At 37.0% G+C, this 20,101-nt stretch overlaps 1 protein-coding gene across 4 annotated transcripts in view; it reads right to left on the minus strand.

The window, feature by feature from the left end:
• The window catches only part of MAP3K4 (mitogen-activated protein kinase kinase kinase 4), a 129,468-nt gene that overhangs the window by 52,734 nt on the left and 56,633 nt on the right, over positions 1-20,101 (minus strand). For all 4 annotated transcript variants that reach the window (XM_010373155.2, XM_030929027.1, XM_010373154.2 and 1 more), the window contains exon 3: positions 16,055-17,418. In XM_010373155.2, the coding sequence (XP_010371457.1) occupies positions 16,055-17,418 (1,364 nt within the window). The remainder of the gene's footprint in view (positions 1-16,054; positions 17,419-20,101) is intronic.

The following is a 20,101-nucleotide window of genomic DNA, read 5'->3' on the forward strand; positions in this document are numbered from 1 at the left end:
AACTTTTTCAGCACTGACATGTTTGGGATGCTCAACTGGTATCCATTCTTGCAAATACTCTAAAATCCAGAAAAACCTGAAGTCCAAAACACTTCTGGTCCCAACCATATCATATAAGGGATTTTCAATCTCTATAGGCAGATACAACTATATGATGATAATTTGGATATTGGCTATAATTCAAGTTCTAGAATGAAATATTAAAAACACAATTTTAAGTACACTATAAAGACAAGATCTGGCTCTTGCATTCCAAACTATTACAATAAAACCAACGAGCGCAGAAAGGGGCAGTGCAGTGCAGGAACACATATCTGTCATCATCTTATTCCAGTGAGGAGTACAGGATCACACACGGTGGAAAACCCCAGATCAAGCCCAGCCACACTGGGAAGATTCAATAATATAAGGACATGTATAAAAATGCATAGTAAATTCTTGTAATTTTATGTTGCCTTGGCATGCACTTTGAATCTAAGTGGCACCTTCTCATAGCAGAAGCAGGGCTCTGTCACCCTTGACATAGGGTGCAGTTCTACACTGCCTCCCAGTTTCTCAATGTGGCTGATCCAGATACCTGCCTTATACAACTTCCTCCTGGTGACCACCTCTCTATGGACAGCTACACACAGCCTGCTTCACTGGCCCTGACCCTCCTACCTCTCATGAACAGTGCAGACACAGCACTGTGACTACCTCTGTAACAGCATGACCTCCTGGAACTTGTACCTGCTTGCTTTAAACCCACCAATTAAGCCTCCCGGAGGGAAACCTGTTTGGACAATACCTTGGACTCCATGAAGGCGTTGGCCCATGGGTCCCTCCCTCTCTCCCTGCTTGCACTTCCTGACCTCTGTGTGAGCGGCGTCTAGGTGTGCTGTGTACCCTCCAGAATCTGCAAGTAATAAAATCTTTATTTCCATCTTGTGTCTTTTCCAATCATTGAAAGGGTGCTCTCCATCTTAGAGATTCTATATTAAGACCAAGAAATGTAATTACAATAATAATTCTGATGTCATGTTGCGTGGATCTGACAAATCCATAATAAAGTCCATGTGGAAGAAAGTAATGCACAAAAATAAAAACAGCACAGAAACTTCTGAAAAGAAAGAATGGGCAAAACTGTCCTACAAGATACCAAACCTTACTAATAAGCCTACTCTATTTAAAACAGAAAAATCCTGCACAGTAATAAACAGATCAGAACACAGAAACATACCCAATTATCTATAATTTAATGTTTTAAAAAAAAGGTAGGCAGCAGTTTAAAGAAGTTGGAAAATAATGCGTTATGTAATGTATATTATAAGCAATTAACAGAAAAATAATGACATGCTTACCTCATACTATACCTCATAGTATCACAAGTAGCATTCATTTCTAAAATTATGTAGTTGTTTTAGAAATTCTTACTGGTTATTATGGGAAATCAAAATATGTATTAAACACAAAAATACATGTTGAACAATACATTTGGAAAAAGAAATTCCCAATGTTGTAAAATCTAAAGATAGAGCTCTGCATTAGGTTAAAATTTATAAAAATTCCCACTTTCAATCATTGAAGATGATCAAATATTGGCAATTTAGTACAGGTCAAACTGAAAAAAAAGAATTATGGGGAAAAGTGGGGGTAACAGGGTTTCAATTTCCCTTCAACACCCTCTCATAAAAATGGAGCAACGAGGACAGCAAAACCAAAACTCTGTGAGAAAAACCTTCAATGAAACTAGATGAAAAGTGGTCTTCATGACTCCCCAAAGAGAAGAGGTGGCGGGAAAGCCATGAACAGTTCCAAGTGCCATGTGGTATCAGCGTTAGTGGAGGGAAGCAGAGGAAATTAACAGGGTGTCTGAAGGGCGTAAAGGGGCAGATTCCCAAGTCATGATGAGTGCTCTATGAAAAGCTCAGAGTCTACAGAGAACTTCTGTGAAATTAGGAGTTATTTTGGCTCTATTCATGACTGAAGGCAAGGGGTTGGCAGTAAGGTCTGAAAGGATTGGAGTGGTTTAGGCCCCATAATATCTTAAAACTAGTATCCAAAATTCCCTTCCAGGAATTCTGGGCTCCACACCAAGAAAAAAACTGCTCAACTGAAATCCAACTCCCCAGTGAAGGATAATAGGAGGAAAGGAGATCGAGAACATGGGAAGAACAGTCCACAGACCTCAAACAGTAACAGAGAAGATGGTTTGAAACTTGAGAAGAAGGTACTGAGAGCCCCAATCCCAAACACTTCCCTAACTCCCTCTCTCCTTTAAGTTCATGGTAACAAGTATTATGTTTAAAAATAAGCAACAGAAAAAAACTGTTGTAAAATCTAGCACAAGGTTATTATAAGCAGAGAGAGAAAAAGGAGAATAATCCTCCAGACACTGAGCGCTTGCCAGAAAGACATGTCCACTAAGCAGATGAAAACGTAGTCCGATTTCTGAAATAAGCTAAAAGAAACGAAGAAAATCATAAAAAATATAAAAGAATGACATAAATTAGAATTAAGAAAAAAAAAAAAAAACCCAGTGATAGAACTCAGAATTTAATTTTTAAATCAAAAATCAAGTCAATTTTATTTCCCAAATCAAAAACAAACTAGAAGGCACATTAGAGCAAATAAACAAGACAGTTAATACCTTCACTGAAATGAGGTCAACAAAAGAAAACTTTGTAACTCAAAAAGAAACTAAGAAAAAGAAAAGGTCTGAAATGAAGTGACAGAGAAGGCAGGCAAAGTAGATCCAAAATATATAAAGAGCCGTTCCCAAAGAGAACTGGGTCAGTGAAGCAAAAACAAAAATGTGAAACTGTAAGTTAAGAAACTCACGAGAAATTTAAAAACAGACTGACAAAAAAACAAAACTATGGATTAAAAGTATACACCATGTATCTGAAAATATCAAATTGGAAAACCAACACCATGTAAAACTAGCAGAGTTTGAAGACAAAAAAAAAAAAAATCTTTAGGTATTCAGCAAACAAACAAAACAAAGGTCTTGTAAGTGGAAACAAAAAATCACATTGTCATCAGACCTTTCAACATCAATGCTTCCTGTCAAAAGACAATGAATAACAAGTTGATCCAGGGAAAGAAAATATAAACCAAAGACTTTATGGACAGCCAAACAAACTTTCAAGTATAAATGTTGCAAACTGTTAGAAACGTGGAAGAACTCAGGAAAGGCTGTCCTCCTGAGTCCTTACTCAGAAATCTACTAAAGAACAGGTGTCACTCAGCCAGAATGATGCAAGAGACTGGGACACATTAATCAAAAATGAGCCTTTAAACAAAATGAGAAACTTCTATCTACATGTCTATTATAAATATTTTATCTACACACATACACACAACCCTGAAGAACTGAGACGAAATGACAGCTACAAGGGAGAAAGTACTGTCATACATGGCTGTATGACCTGATAATATAGATAATACCACATCACTAACATCTGGGGAAAAGGAAAGGGCATATGAAATACCTTAGCATTTCACTGGCAGTAAAAGAAAATTACTTTAAATGAAAACTTGAGAAATAAAAGGATAATTCTAATATAGTTCAAAGTTGGGAACAAAGAGATTAAAAAATTGAAGGGGGGATATTAAGGGCATTATGTAAAGATATTAATACAAAGACATCTTGGGGGAAATAAACTCATCTTAAACATTGAAAGTAAATAAACAAAACTACATACTTCCAAAAAGCTTACACTAAGAAATAGAAGGATAAAACATAAAATGTTTTAAAAGATTATCCCTGTCAGAGAAGCTAAACAACTTTGAGAATACATTTAGATTTTCTTGTAAAATCAAGTATTTTATATAATTGTTATAAAAACAAATTAAAAACCAATACCTAAAAATAAAATTTTAAGAAATCTATGAATAGATCAACAAAATGTGGTATAGCCATACAATGCAATATTATTCAGCCATAAAAAGGAATGATACATACCACAACAAGGATGAGCCTTGAAAACATTATGCAAATGAAAGAAGCCAGTCTCAAAAGACCACATACTGTATGACCCCATTTATATGGCTAGGCAAATATTAAGAGACAGAAAATAGATTAGCGGTTGCCTAGGGATGGGGCTAGTGAGCACATGAATTGTGGAGGTGACAGCTAAAGGGTACAGGACTTCGTTTAGGGGCAATAAAAATGTTCCAAGGTTAGACAGTGAGGATGGCTGCAGTGTCGATGGTTGCACAACTCCAAATATAGAGAACCACTGAACACTTTAAAACAGTGAATTCTATGCTATGTGAATTGTATCTCAATGAAGCTATTATTTTGGAAATACAGTAGAAAAAAGAAGGGAATCTAATTGTATATCTAGTCAGTGGCAGGGCCACGAGAAGAAATGTTCCAAAAGTCTTTAAAATGCAGTTATCTGATGTTACATCCACAGAGGGTTACAACCTAAGAATGGTCAAAAACAAAACTGGAACTGGTTTCCAATAATCACACTGAGATGATTGTATATCCTGGAATATAGTCAGTATCTGATATTTTATCACGCTGGTATCACAGAAAATTAGGCCTCTCATGGATTAAGTCAGAAGAGATTAAGCAAAAATCTGAAATCCTGAATTTGAATCAGAAGTATCAGAAAGGACTTGTGATGCATTTTGTGTATGTGTTTTCATCTGTCCACTAAAGAGTAAAACAATGACAAGCCACAATTTCAGTTGCAATGAACAACGCTGATGTCCAGACTGTGGTCTTAGAACATACCATTTCTCAATAAAAGGAACTAGGGTTCCTTAAAAATATATCTGATTCTCAGCAGCCAGGCGCAGTGACTGGTGCCTGTACTCTCAGTACTCTGGGAGGCCAAGGCGGGCAGATAACTTGAGGTCAGAGTTTGAGACCAGCCTGGCCAACATGATGTAACCCCGTCTCTACTAAAAATACAAAAAAATTATCTAGGTGTGGTGGCACATGCCTGTAATCCCAGCTCTCAGGTGGCTGAGGCACGAGAACCACTTGAGCCCGGGAGACAGAGGTTGCAGTGAGCCAATATCATGCCACTGCACTCTAGCCTGGGCAAAAGAGTGAGACTCCGTCTCAAAAAAAAGAAAAAAAAAAAAGGAAAGAAAGAAAAAGAAAAACAAAATATATCCGACACTCAGCCTGCAACAGATACAGTGTCAGACTAGAATAGCCAGTTACACTAAACAGCATGGAAGTTATCAAAGGGCTGTGAAAAAAGGGGTCAAGCCAATTGAATATGTTTCCATTATCCAAAGATGGGATGTGAACATTAATTATAATAATTAATAATTACTTCAACAGATTACAGTAATGACATCCATGGATTGAGACATACCAAATATGTTTAAATTCATGAGTTCAAAATCATACTAGTATCAATAGTCACCAATAAACCACATTATTATTTTTAAAAATAGTAAATAAAAGGGAAAGAATCAAGCACATTTATCTTGCCATTTGTGTCAACTATTCCACTAAGTAACCATAAAATAGGTGAGGAAAAGTTCATCCTTATAGTAATATCTAATAAGTGAAATGAATAATAAAGAAGCTAATAAATGAGTAAGAAATGAGAGAATTAGAATATCCTCACTTTTGAGCCCTTAATGAATTAAGGAATCTAGGCAATGTTCATCAACTACTACTAATGGCACAAATAGTCAGATACGTGTGTCCTGGGAAAGTAGTGTTAATACAATCAACAATAAAAAAAAAAATCCTGAATTTGATCAAGCCACTCTTATTTTACAGCCAACTCACAGAGAAGACACAGAAAATAGAAACATGTGGGCCAACTGGGACACAATCATAAAAAATTCAGACCCTACAGGATAAACAACTCTGCTATATGGCAAAAAAAAAAAAAAAAAAAGGGCAGGCGGGAATCTATAGACTAAAACACTTCAGAAATGACAACACATGGACACTACTTGCAAACTGATTCAAAGTGTAAAAAGGAAATCATGACAATTATAAAATTTTAAAATAATCTCTCAGTACAAATAAAATAAGGTAGTCACAAAATAATAACAGACATGGCTATATAAAAATGTGAAATTTCTATACAGTGTTAAGTATCCTAAGCAAGTTAAAAGGCAAATTGAAAGAAATATTTACAACCATCATAGAAAAATGAATAATATTCATAAATAGTTCCAACAGATCAATAATAGAAAGGCAGCCTAACAGAAAATGAACAAAATAAATAAAAAAGCGAAAAGAAATGCAAATGGCCAATAAACAGGAAAAACAGGCTCAGTGTCACCAGAAATGAAGAGAAAGATTTAGGCCGGGTGCCAGTGGCTCACACCTGTAATCCCAGTACTTTGGGAGGCTAAGGTGGGCAGATCACTTGAGGCCAGGAGTTCAAGGCCAGTCTGGCCAACATAATGAAACCCATCTCTACTAAAAATACAAAAAATTAGCCAGGCGTGGTAGCACAGGCCAAATCCCAGCTACTCGGGAGGCTGAGGCATGAGAATCGCTAGAACCTGGGAGGTGGAGGCTGCTGTAAGCCAAGACTGTGCCACTGCACTCCAGCCTGGGCAACAGTGTGAGGCTCTGACTTAAAAAAACAAAAAAATCAGTCAATCAATCAATCAATCAATCAATCAATCAATGAAATTACATTTTTTGCTGATCATGGTTACAAAATGAGGAAAAATCAAATTTCTCCTATACTGCTGGGTAAAGTACAAATTAGTATAGTCTTTTTGGACAGCAATTTGGCAACATATATCAAAGATGTGAATGTGCATACCCCATGACCTAACAATTCCATTTTAATTAACCATTCTTACAAAAACAACAGATTAAGTTCATAAAGGGGTGTGTACAAGAATGTGGCTACATTGTTTACACAAGCAAAAAAATTAAATTTCCATCAAGAGTGAAATAATTATGGTACATTCATATAATGGAATACCATGTAACAGTTAAATGGAATTTAACAACGAGAGCCATATATATATATGTGGCCATATATATATATGTGATATATATATATATATATCTCCAAACTAGACAACATGGGAGAAACCCCTCAAGTTGTAGTACGATATGTACAGCATTATCACATGTTTTAAATAATTACATGTATTACATAACAAAGATAATTTATAGAATCACAAAAAACTCTAGAAAATATAAACCAGATGATAATTACTCTGAGCAGTGACAGAGGACAGGAACTTTAAAAATACACTCCAATAAATAAAAGCATACTGTTTTTAAAAATGAAGTGTTAGATACAAATAGCCATTACATTACCCTTCAAAAGTCAGTTTCTGTGATTCTATACTGGGATCCTATCACAAACTGAAATTCCTACACAGGCCCAGTAAGTGATTTAAACAGGTGCACTTGGGTGGCCATAAGACGAACCATGGATACTGTGGTAAACTGGAGCCCTTATGCTGCTAGTCATGTGGGAATGTGGACCCAGTGTTGACAGACTTCCCAGTATTTCAAGGAAAACACAAAATCTGGATTTTCCCACGTAAAAATGTTAGACACTAAGTCAAAAAACATTTAAAACACTGTGTGGGACAAAATGTAACTTTGGGGGACTGTACACTGTCAAGAGCATACATGGCTTTATAGCCAGAGCTCTGGGTTCATATCCGCGCTCTGCCACTTTCTAGGTGTGTGACCTGATAAGTTACTTAGCCCTCTTCCTTGCCCCAGCATACAGCCAGTGTTCAGTTAATGCTAGCTACTAGTCTTCCTAGTATTACTATTGTGCTGTTGTTATCATGGGATCCAGTTCTCAGCTGAAAGCTGATGACTTCTGGCTTACCTGTGATATTATATCAGTTTGAGTCAGTTTGCTCATTATAGCCCAAAATAATGTACACAACTTCCTACTTTCCTTTGTATGTTGGTATGTTTAAGAAAACAGAAAACCGGCCGGGCGCGGTGGCTCATGCCTGTAATCCCAGCACTTTGGGAGCCCCAGGTGGGCGGATCACGAGGTCAGGAGATCGAGACCATCCTGGCTAGCATGGTGAAACCCCGTCTCTACTAAAAATAAAAAAAAAAAAGTAGCCGGGCGTGGTGGCAGGCACCTGTAGTCCCCGCTACTCAGGAGGCTGAGGCAGGAGAATGGCGTAAGCCAGGGAGTCGGAGCTTGCAGTGAGCCGAGATCGGGCTACTGCACTCCAGCCTGGGCGACAGTGAGACTCCATCTCAAAAAAAAAAAAAGAAAACAGAAAACCTAAAGGCAAATGAGCAAGTATGTGCTTGTTGGTGGTGTCATTCAATTAAAAAGTTCTTGTAATCTCATGAAATCAGATAGGGAATGATTGAAACAAGTAAAAAGTTAACTCTAACAACCGTATTAAGCAGCATGATCTTAACGGCATGGGGCGGAGGAGCACTGGAGCCTAATCAGTGTTTCCAGTGAGCACCAGAACTACACTGCGGCTGGTCTGGCTCCACGTGAAGCACGCAGGAGGTTTGTTAACAATGTCAGTGCTCACATCCCCCACTGGGAGATTCTGATTTGTCCTACTCTCAGAATGGCTAGGCACACGCATTTTCAAAAAGCCCTCTAGGTAATGCTGAGGCACAGCCAGCTTTGGAAACCATTTAGCATGAAGTCTGGTATCCCAGAATTCTGAACTTGAATCCCTCTAACAATCTATAGCTCTGTGATTTTTGTGAAAGTTATCTACTATACCTAAACTGGTTTCTTCATTTGTAAAATGTAAATACCACCACCACTTCATGGGGTTGTTGACTCTGGCACACTGTAAGAGTCAATAAATGGTAGCTGTCGTTATAGATTTCCTAGTTCCTACATGGTTTGTCTGCTTTGAATATAAACGGCAACCTCTTCAGTGTTTCCTGTGTGTACAGGAAAAAATTAGCACAACTATTGTTAGAATCCAAAGACAAAGAGTATTTCATTGGCCATTAAATTTATAATAACTACATGATCATTTCTAATTCTAAAGAAAGCAATCAAGACAGTAACCAAAACAAAAATATTCCTAATATTTGAGGCAACAAAGTCAGACAATTATACATTTTGTACATTACATTAAAACGTATTCATCTTTCTCTTCTGAAAATAAAGTTCATAAGGAAATCAAAAAAGGAGCACAAAATAACCATATTACAGTATTTTGTATTTAACATTTTAAATTGCACAAAACCCACAGAACTATACATTACAGAGTGAACTTTAGAGTATGCATATTTTAAAAAGTCAATCAGGATTTTGCAGAATCCCAGGATGCAATGCAGATGAAATAAATGAATCTAATTAAATTACAAAAGTATGATACCACCTCACTGAGGAAGGTGAAGGAAAAAGGTGCTGACCTAAGTTACTTTGGAGAATAGTGTTTTGACTAAGGCTAAAGACAAAAGGAACTTGACAGAAAAACCTCGGTTGATAAATTTATTCCTCACAGGGGTACCAGTCAGCAATTCTGAAACTACTTTACATGTATGGTAGGGTTGAACAAACGTGTAATTAATTGCAGTCATGGGAGCCAGGCTTATCATTGTAAGAGAAGAAAGTTACAGATAAGCAAGAGAGGAAAGTCAGAATGAACTCTGTGCTGGATCAGAGCCAGAGACATCAGTATGAATGCATGGTTATTTCAGATTGATAGATACGGAATTACAGATCTCTGTATACACGGGTTAGAAGACATACCTGTATTTTTTAATTCTGTCACTGAGAAGGCCCAAAAGCAATGGCAACCTGATAGCAATGAACACACCCAGTGCCCACATCTTCATTTCTAAATACCATTATCCAGTAAAAGGAACCAGAGGACAGAAAGAGGGAAAAATACAAGACAAGCCCAGAGCATCTTGTGGTGCCGGAAAGAAAGAAATGATTCAAAAAGCAAATCAAAAGGAAAATAATACAACAAAGGAGGGGAGCGTATCAAAGGACACAGAAGGCAACTGAAAGAGCTCCAATGGGCTAAAAGAAGAACAGCTTGAGCAACAAAATCAGTAACAATGGGATTGGATTATAACTCAAAGCAAAAACAACAGAAAACTTTTATGAGTCCATACTGATATAAATGACCAAATAAATGAGAAGAAGCAAAACTTTCACCTGGAGAAATTCCAATTAATACATTAGATACTCCCCGCTCCAGGAGGTAGAGATTAATTTCCCTCCCCTTGAGAGTGGGTTGTGTGTAGTGACTTACTTCCAAAGAAGTAGAGTATGGAAAGGAACACATGGTAACTCCTGGAGAAACCTGGCAGACACCACCTTAACCAAGTGATCAAGGTTAACATTACCAGTGACAATGCAATGCGACTGGGGCATTTCAACTCTGTGGCATCCATCCCCAAGCCCATCACCCCAGTCTAATCATGAGAACGCATCAGACAAATTCAGATTCGTGGACGTGACAACTAAATGCAATGTGGTGTCCTCAACTGGTTCCTAGAACAGAAAAGGGAATTAGTAGAAAAAGTGGGAAATCCAAATAAGTTTATTAACAGCACTTTGTATCAAAGTTAATACATTAGTTTTAACAAACGTATAGGGTAAGTGAGAAGTAGTATTAACGGGTGCTGGATGAAGAGCATATAAGAATTCTGCACTATCTTTGTAAATTTTCTATCAATCTGGTATTACTCCAAGATGAAAAGTTTGTTCCAAAAAATACAATTGTATGGAGTAGTTTTGATATTAAGGATAAATCTTTTATATATGTTTACATGGTTTTAATTTCTAAGCTAAATTGAACTGTAAATAGTATTACAAAACCCATCCTTAGCTACAGTAGCTGTTGGGAAGGACACCTGGAAACTACTAGACTGCTGAGAAGACTCTTGTTAACTTTTAAGCAGGGTTGGGAAGGGTCACCACACAAGCACATCTAATGAAGGAGGAGCAAGAGTTGGAGGCGAGACAATCCCTGTCAGAGGGAGACCATGATACATTATGAAATGGCTGATACATTCATCCCTAACACCCAAGATCAACACTCCTCAGACCAGAAGAACTGGCATGATGGCAAAGTGGGAAAAATAAGTACAAACAATAAAATTCTGGGATGTTCTAAACAGCAGTGGAATAAGAGAAGTAGAAGATAAATGAAAAAATATAAAAAAGATCTCGGATTGTATCTGGGCCCACAAATGGATATGGGGGAGGGAAGGTTTCCTCTTCTTTTTTCCTATTATATTATGGTAGTCCTTACAGTCAGGATAAAACTGCAGCTGGTATTATTAGTTCAGTTACATGGATTTAAATAAGCTTCATTTGATAATCTGAGACTGTCTTATTTACAATACTGTTTCTATAGATAAGTATTTTCAAGATCCCAAACAACTGACTGTTCAAGGGAACTTTGGAAACTAATCCATGTGCTTCAATTCCAGACTGCCTATGTAACTAGAAATGTGTCCTGAGGAAATCAATTTCCAGAAGGTATGGAGCTACAACTTCATATAATTTTGAACAAACCATTAAAGGTATTTATGGCATTCATATTATGAAAACAAACTGCAGGTTTTTTTTTTTTTTTAGTATCACTAGTTGCAGTTCTTTTAAAAGATTTTGAAATATAATAAAGTTTTAGAGAAAAATTATTTTGGGCCAGGTGCGGTGGCTCACACCTATAATCCCAGCACTTTGGGAGGTGGAGGCGGGTGGATCACCTGAGGTCAGGAGTTTGAGACCAGCCTGACCAACATGGTGAAACAGCGTCTCTACTAAGAATACAAAAATTAGCCAAGAGTAGTGGCACATGCCTGTAATCCCAGCTACTCTGGAGGCGGAGGCAGGATAATCGCCTGAACCCCCAAGGCAAACGTTGCAGAGAGCTGAGATGGCACCATTGCACTCCAGCCTGGGGAACAAGAGCAAAACTCTGTCTCAAAAAAAAATTATTTTGTAAGCATGCTTACAAACAAAGGGAAATTAAATGTAACATCACATGTGCTTTGCAAACACTGGTTACAAGTAATTTAATAAAAAAATACAAAGACATAGATAAGAAAAATCAAATATCACACGTGTATTTCTTCTTTTCTACAAAATCCTTCACCTATATTCATTCCTATTATCACCAAAACCATAAAAACTGCAAAATATGCATTATGTACAATCTGTGGTACCTTGTCAGTTCAGATATTTTAACAATTAACAAAAACACTGGCCAGGCACGGCGGCTCACGCCTGTAATCTCAGCACTTTGGGAGGTTGAGGCAGATGAATCACTTGAGGTCAGGAGTTTGAGACCAGCCTGGCCAACATGGTGAAACCCCCATCTCTAAATTAGCCAGGTGTGGTAGTGCAAACTTGAAATCCCAGCTACTCAGGAGGCTGAGACAGCAGAATTGCTTGAACCTGGGAGGCGGAGGTTACAGTGAGCCGAGACTGTCCCATTGCACTCCAGCCTAGGCAACAGAATGAGACTTTGCCTCAAAATAAACAAACAAAAAACAGTCCTTAAACCTAAAAGGTTTTACTGCTTAAAATGTATGCCCTTAAAATTTACAATTATTTGGCAGAGGTTAAAAGGCAGAATACATTTTAAAAATAAAAGTATAATTGCACCCACATATTTACAGTTAGCTTCAAGGAAAAACAAGTAATAAAACTTCTAAAAGTAAAAGTTTGTGGTTGACTTGTATAGCATTTTACCATTTGATATGATTTGGATCTGTGTCCCCACGCTATGTTGAACAGTAATCCCCAGTGTTGGAGGTGAGGCCTGGTGGGAGATGACTGGATCATACGGGCGGGTTTCTTGTGGTTTAGAACCATCCCAATGGTGCTGTTCTCATGATGGTGAGTGAGCCGTCAAGAGATCTGGTTGTTAAAAAGAATGGAGCACCTTCACCCCGCCCAGGCTCCTGCCATGACAACTGCCTGCTCTGGCTTTGCCTTCCATCATGACTATAGCTCTCTTAGGCCTCCCCAGAAGATGATGCTGCCTGCCATGCTTCCTATACAACCTATGGGACCATGAGCCAATTAAACCTCTTTTCTTTATTAATTACCCAGTCTCAGGCATTTCTTTACAGCAGTGTGGGAACACATACACCACTTACCACACATCTGTTTTAGCCTCACAACAACCACCCTGTGAGGTAGGTAAGAAGGTAGTATTATACCCATTCTACAAATGCAAAGGCTTCGAGTCAGAAAGATTCCAATTTACAACATTCTGTGGTGAGAAAGGGTCACAGTGAGGAATGAAACCCACTTAATGGACTTCAAAATTGTGACTCTTTTCCTGACATACCAAGTAAAATGACTAAAACAAACCTGGGAGTAGGGGACTGTACACATATTCACACATATACCCACGCACACACACACGCACATACACACGCCTCCCTTTACAGAAATTATGTTCCTAAAGTGGGAATAAAAATAAAATCTTACTTTCCCACTAAGTTAATCAGAATTGACAGCCTTATCTTTTGTTTGCTTGGATTAATCACCAATACGAAGAAGTCCCACTTTGGCTCTCTGTTACTCTTTCATTATTTGATGAACACTTAGCATTTTATGAACCAAAATTTAAAACAACAGGGGTTTCTGTAGTTCATTTTTTGAAAAGCAAACAACCCACACAAAATTCTAATAAAGTCTTTCATTTATACACTTTATAAACTTTGATTTTGTGTTTCTTTGTTTCCATAACAAAGATGACCTCCTCAGTGAAATCTCAACTGGTCAAACCAAAGAACTACAACTCAGGTAAGAATTCAAAACTCTGGAGAAACTATTATTGTCTTTTTTCAACATGAGTTCTAATATAAAATGTAGGGCACCTGTTCTCAAACTTTTCTTGCTATAACATATCTAAGGGATACAATCCTCATTAGTAGCAATAGTTAATCACCATGAAGAGCCTGGAGAGGAAGAAGACAATCTGGGGAGGGAGGGTGGGTGAAGCAGTTTACGGAAGCCTGACATGTCCACCCCACCCGTGTCCCACCGTGGCCTCTTCTCACGTGCTGCTCTCCTATGAGAACCACTGAATTAGAGGTGAGGTTATACAGTCACCCTCTGAATCCGTGGGATACGCATCTGTAGATCAAGAATGTTTGAAAAAACATTAAAAATAAGAATACAACAATAAACAGTAATACAAGCTACTCGGGAGGCTAAGGCAGGAGGACTGCTTGAGCCTAGGAGTTTAAGTCCAGCCTGGACAACATAGTGAGATCCCGTCTCTAAAACAGTAATAGTAATAATACAAATAAAAAAGATACAGTATAACAACTATTTACGTAACACTGACATTGTGTTAGGTATTATAATCTAGAGATGATTTAAAGCAACAGGAGGATACACATAGGTTGTATGTAAATACTATACCATTTTATATAGGGACTGGCGCATCCAAGGATTTGGGTGTCCACAGGGGTCCTGGAACAAATCCCCCTGGTAAGATACCAAGGGATGTCGGTACTGCCAGGACTTTTTCTTCATTCAAGTTACTTCAAAATCAGTGGTCACAATACAAATTAAACATCAACCCTGTCTTGCCAACATATGTCCTTAATGAAATTAAACCACTCCAGCCATTCATGTTTAAGATTTCCAATCAAAATAATATTCAAAGTAAATCTCTTAAAATATAGCTACAAAGCACTGGTTCATGTTGCAAACATCCTCCTGAATTCATGTGAATGCTTAACCCTTTTTCCTAAGGACTCATAATCTGGCTGTCAGAATAAAATATTAAAATCTTGCAAACTCAAGTTCTCTTCAGGTGTTCTCCACAGTTTCCAAGTTGTTTATCGTTTATGAATTTAAAGCAAGCCAGGTTCTGTAAAAAAAACTGAAGTTAAAAAAATTAAAATAACAAGTATATACAATTAGCTCTCCATATCCGTGGGTTCCTCATCCATGAATTCAACCAAGTGCAGATCAGAAATATTTGGGAAGAAAAACTACTTCTGTATTGAACATTTACAAACTTTTTTCTTGTCATTATTCCCTAAACCATACAGTATTAACAACCATTTACAAAGCGTTTATATTACATACGGCATTACACATAATCTACAGACTATTTAAAGCATACGAGGCTGTGCATTGGTTAAACACAAATCCTGCATCATTTTGTATCAGGGACTTGAGCATTTTAGGATTTTGTGATTCGTGGGAAGTTCCAAAACCAAACCTCCTCTGATACCGAGGGGACTGAACATATATATGTATATAGCCACTAAAATTCAGAATCACAGACTTCACACGGGGATCAGGTATTGCAAAGATTTGGGTTTCACTTTTAGCCAGATGAACGTGCAGACTCACCAGAAAAGCAAAATCACTTGTACAGTACTATTTTGGACTCTCAAGAGCGATATCCCACAAAATGCCCTTTTCTAGTATTAACACCCTTTACAATAAGGAATTTATAACACGTCAAGCTATCAAAAGCAAATCTATACTGTTTTCAAGTCACTTCCTCTAGTGGGCACATTCCTCTCACAAAAATCTACACATCTCGAAACACATATTTGACAACAATCAGGACTTCCCTTAAACTTTCATCATCTGCACTGAACACCTTAACCTTGCCAGATAGTGTTGGCTTTTTCCCTTTGATCATTCTGACATTTCTCTATAACTTACATCTCTTTAAAATACAGTGACCAAACCTTGACATGCTAATCAAAAGAGAGAAAACAACTTCAAAAGATAAAGAAAGAACTCTCTCTGTGACCTTGGGTGCCCTATTCATTTAAAACACCTGAGTGTGATGTGGATTTTTTTTCCTGACTTACATGCAGCTTGTCGTCATCCATGACTATGATTGTCTTCCTTCCATATTTATTTACACCCGGCCTGTCCTCTGCCATCCTCTATTTACATGGTTGAACTTATTCCCTCCACATACCACCTGGCACTTAATTCACCAAATTTCATGCAGTTTTCATAGATCTATTTCTTATTTATCATAGTACTTTACAGAAATGCTTAAATGTGCAATTTATAACTGCCATTTGTGCTAAAAATATTAGAATATGAAAGTACATAACACCAACATAATAATTTACAATCAATAAATGGAACTAAGGACATCATCGTATTAATGCCTACTGGAAACCTACCTCCACTGGACGATCGTTCTTTACCAATGCTATACGTGCCCTTTGCAAGGAACCATCCATTAGCTTGTGAAGTCTTAAAATTAACTTTCTTAACCCCATCTGCTTCAGTGCTTTGTCTACAAATGGTCTATAAATAGAAGTCAGACAATGTCTACTAAAGCCTGCTTCTGCGCTGCAGTCTGGTGCTCCCCAGCCAATAGAATCATCCTCAGACTCCAGCCTCTCAAGCTTCTTGGATATGCAGTCCTGCGACTGGATGTCGAAGCTGTTGTCTACGGGCTGCCTGATTTCCGGTATCCCAGGATCAGAGATTTGTTCTTCCTCACTCTCATCCGTACTACTTTCCAATTCCTTCAATTCTCCTTCTGTGTCATCACCCTCATACTCCGGCTCATTACCTTTGGATGGTCGAGGGGAAGGGATTTCAAACACTGGCCAGCCAATGTCTGATAAATTCTTGATGCCCAAAACAGTGCCCATAATCCTTAATTTCTGATTTAAGTCTTTCGTGATGTTTAACCACAAACAGAGTGCCTGCACCCTGTCCTGGAAGTCTTTTGCAGCATATTTTTCATAGTCCTTCTGAAGCGCCTGCAATGATGGATAAAGTGCTTCTATGTACTCTAGCAGCTCCATTATCCGTTTTACCTGCTCAAATGAGACCCTCTGGCGTTGGAGATGCTCGTGATGTGTTGAGTAACCTATAGTCTTTGTTCCAGGAGTGGCTTTGCACTGCCCTTCCACTGAAGTACCATTAAAACCAGCTCCATCTCTAACAAAGGCGAAGCTCCCATAGTCGACTTTGAAAGTAAGGATTTCATTGATAATATCTGGGATGGCTTGGCGGGCTGTATATAAAAAGAAGTCCTGGTCATTAATTGTCCGTCCTGCATGCCAGGCTTGTAGCTCTAACCAGATCAGTTCGTTAGATCGGTTAAGCCAGAAACCAGACGTATTTTCTTGTCCTCTTTGCTCCCTGTCTTTCTTCTTTGAGACTGAGGTAAGCTTTAGCAAAAGTCGTAATGTTTCAAAAAACTTTAAACGATCTGCTGGACAGTCAGTCCTAGAAGTCTGGCGTGCAGGTCTGGCTATAGGCATGGGCACAGATACTGGAAGCTTAGCGTTGCTACAGCCAAGGCTGAGGTAAGGCTTATTGAGATCCACATCCGGAATTGATTTTTTTGGCAAAGATCCACCCACTGAGTCTAACATGAATGAGCACTGTACGTTTTTTTTATGATCACGCTCTGTTGTTCTAAGAGCTGCTCGGATCTTTTTCTCCTGCTTATAGCTGTATTCTTCCACATTCTCCACTGTTTTTCCAGTGTCTTTATGTGGAGGCTGATTTGGTGCATTCATTTTTTCTATTAAAAAAAATAAACAACATTATTTAACTCTAAAATATGAAGCTACTCTCAATATTTTCAATAAAACCGATATTCACACGTATTTATATTTTTAGGCTGCAAATGGAAGAAAAACAGCATACCATATCCTGAAAATTAAAGGAATCAAAAAATATATGACATTTTTCTCTATATTTTAAAAAAATTCCGTTTTTCCAGTATTTGCTGTATTCTCTTATATTCACAACTAATCACCTAAACTAGCCGTTAATTTCCATGCTACAAAGCATAGTTATCAAATCATTTAACCAAACTTCTGTAAGTAATCACCTTCAATTTAAGAAGGAAGAAACAGCATGGGAGATCGGACGGAAACTTGGATGAGAAAATATACTTAATTCCTGCATTTGTCATTAGGTGAATGTGTAAACTTAACAGGAAATCACGTAAATTATCTGGATCACTTGTGTCATTGGTAAAATTACGCAGATTGATGCAAGAATCCTTAAGGAACCTTAAGATTATTCTCATAAAAAACTGAAAGACAGCTGACAGACAAAAACACTGACCTTATTCTATTCCTTTATTTCTTCTTTGCCACAAACAAGTGGGCAATAACATTTTAAATTTAAAATTATCAAGACTGAAGACATGTAGACTAATTTGGTATAATTTGTTTAATATGTTATACCGGCACATAAAATCATTTACAATTCATGTGAAAAAAGCAAAATCACACATTTCTTTCAAACAACTAGAAAAGGTTCTATAATTTGACTCCAAGCTTTGAAATGAACACACATACATCCTCTTTCCTGTATGGCACTTTTAACACTATTAATTGCTCTACGTTCCTGAAATCCTTTCATTCTGTTGCTTCTGGGTTCTTACACTTCCTTAATTCCCTTCTTTTCAAATACCTCCTTGGAACTTTGCTCACTACATAAAATGTTAATGTTTCTCAAAGTGCTAATCTTAGATCTCTTCTCCCTGGGTGATCTCATTCATTTCCACATCATATATCGATAATGCCCAAACCTATAATGCCATCCCAATCTATCCTCTACCCTCAAGGCATAGTTTATTTCATTGAATCTAGGACACACATTTTTTCATATGTTAACATCTCTGATATCAGAATGTTACATATAATCAATGATGATATAAGTAAATTTTAGGGACATATTTGCCAATATATTTCATTTACATTTTTCTTTTTTTGAGACAGGCTGAAGTGCAGCCTCAACTTCCTGGGCTCGAGCGATCCTCCCGCCTCAGCCTCCCAAGTAGCCAGAACCACAGGCACACATCACCACAACCAGCTAATTTTTTTTTTTTTTTTGGTAGAGACAGGATCCCACTATGTTTCCTAGGCTGGTCCCAAATTCCTGGGCTCAAGCAATCCTCCTGCCTCTGTCTCCCAACATGCTGAGATTACAGGCACGAGTCACTATGCTTGGCCCATTTTTTTAAAACATATATATATGCATAAGTAAAATATGTATCTACATATCAGAAAGTATAAAAGATCTCTTTAAATAAATAAAAATTCCAATTATAAGAACACACCATCAATTGTAAGCTGTTTTTACCTCAGAATATAATTTCTTAGTATATATTTCTTATATACTAAGAATTTTATTATATTATATTAATATAACAATTATACTAAGAAATTATTATATAATTTTCTCAGTATATAATATCACCTAGTTTTCGGTGATTAGTTGTGAATATATAAGAGATTAGTTGTGAATATAATATCTAAAGACATATTAGCTATCTTCAGATTTGATGGACAGGGTATATTTACATGGGTTACAAACCAATACACCACAAACCAATGCACCAATGAAAATTTGCTTAAAACCAATTTACTTCCTAATTGATTTAAATTCATTTTAAAATAAGGATTTTTAAACAAATTTCCCAAAAGCACTTATAGCTTGATTAACTTTATATTATATTTGCCTTATATTAAATTTACTTTACGTTCCATTAAAAAAGATTTTAAACTAATGTGTCCATAGAGACTTTTTGCTGTATTTTAGTATACAAGTATTACTGTTATTTTTTAAATTTAAAATTTTTAAGATAGAATTTTTATCTTTAGTACTAATCTATTTACTTCTAAATGTCTTTAAACTTTTTATATAGCCCATTTAAGAAAATTTCTTCACAGTTTTATTGTTTCTAGCTACAAATGCTTATCAACTCTTATTTATATCAAAAAAAACTGCTTAGACCAACTCTTTAAATCTCTTGCTCTGTTGCATTTAACTCTGTGTTTTTTATACCTTTATTAACAAAGCACATACATACTATTTGGTTAAAAAATGGTATTTTGAAAGCAAAAGTGACAAGTGCTTCCACATTTAACTCCACTATATTTTTCAAGATAATTTATATTATACTTTACTACTGGGAAACACAAAATGACATACACATTGTATCACTGTGTAGGACTGGAGGTAAAGAAAATGAATTTAGTTTCTAATACACTGAATTTGACATGCTTATGGGACATCCATGTGGAAATATCTATAGGTAACTAAGAAAACATAGATGTTGGGCTCAGGAGAGAAATCCAGAGAAATGGATTTGGAAATTATTAGTATGTACAGATATTATTTAATACCGTGATAGGAGATAAGAACATCCAAGAAAGTGCGCAGAAGAAAGGCAATAAGGACCTAGAATA

The sequence above is a fragment of the Rhinopithecus roxellana genome, chromosome 4, assembly GCF_007565055.1.
Source record: "Rhinopithecus roxellana isolate Shanxi Qingling chromosome 4, ASM756505v1, whole genome shotgun sequence".
In the NCBI taxonomy this organism is placed as follows: Eukaryota; Metazoa; Chordata; class Mammalia; order Primates; family Cercopithecidae; genus Rhinopithecus; species Rhinopithecus roxellana.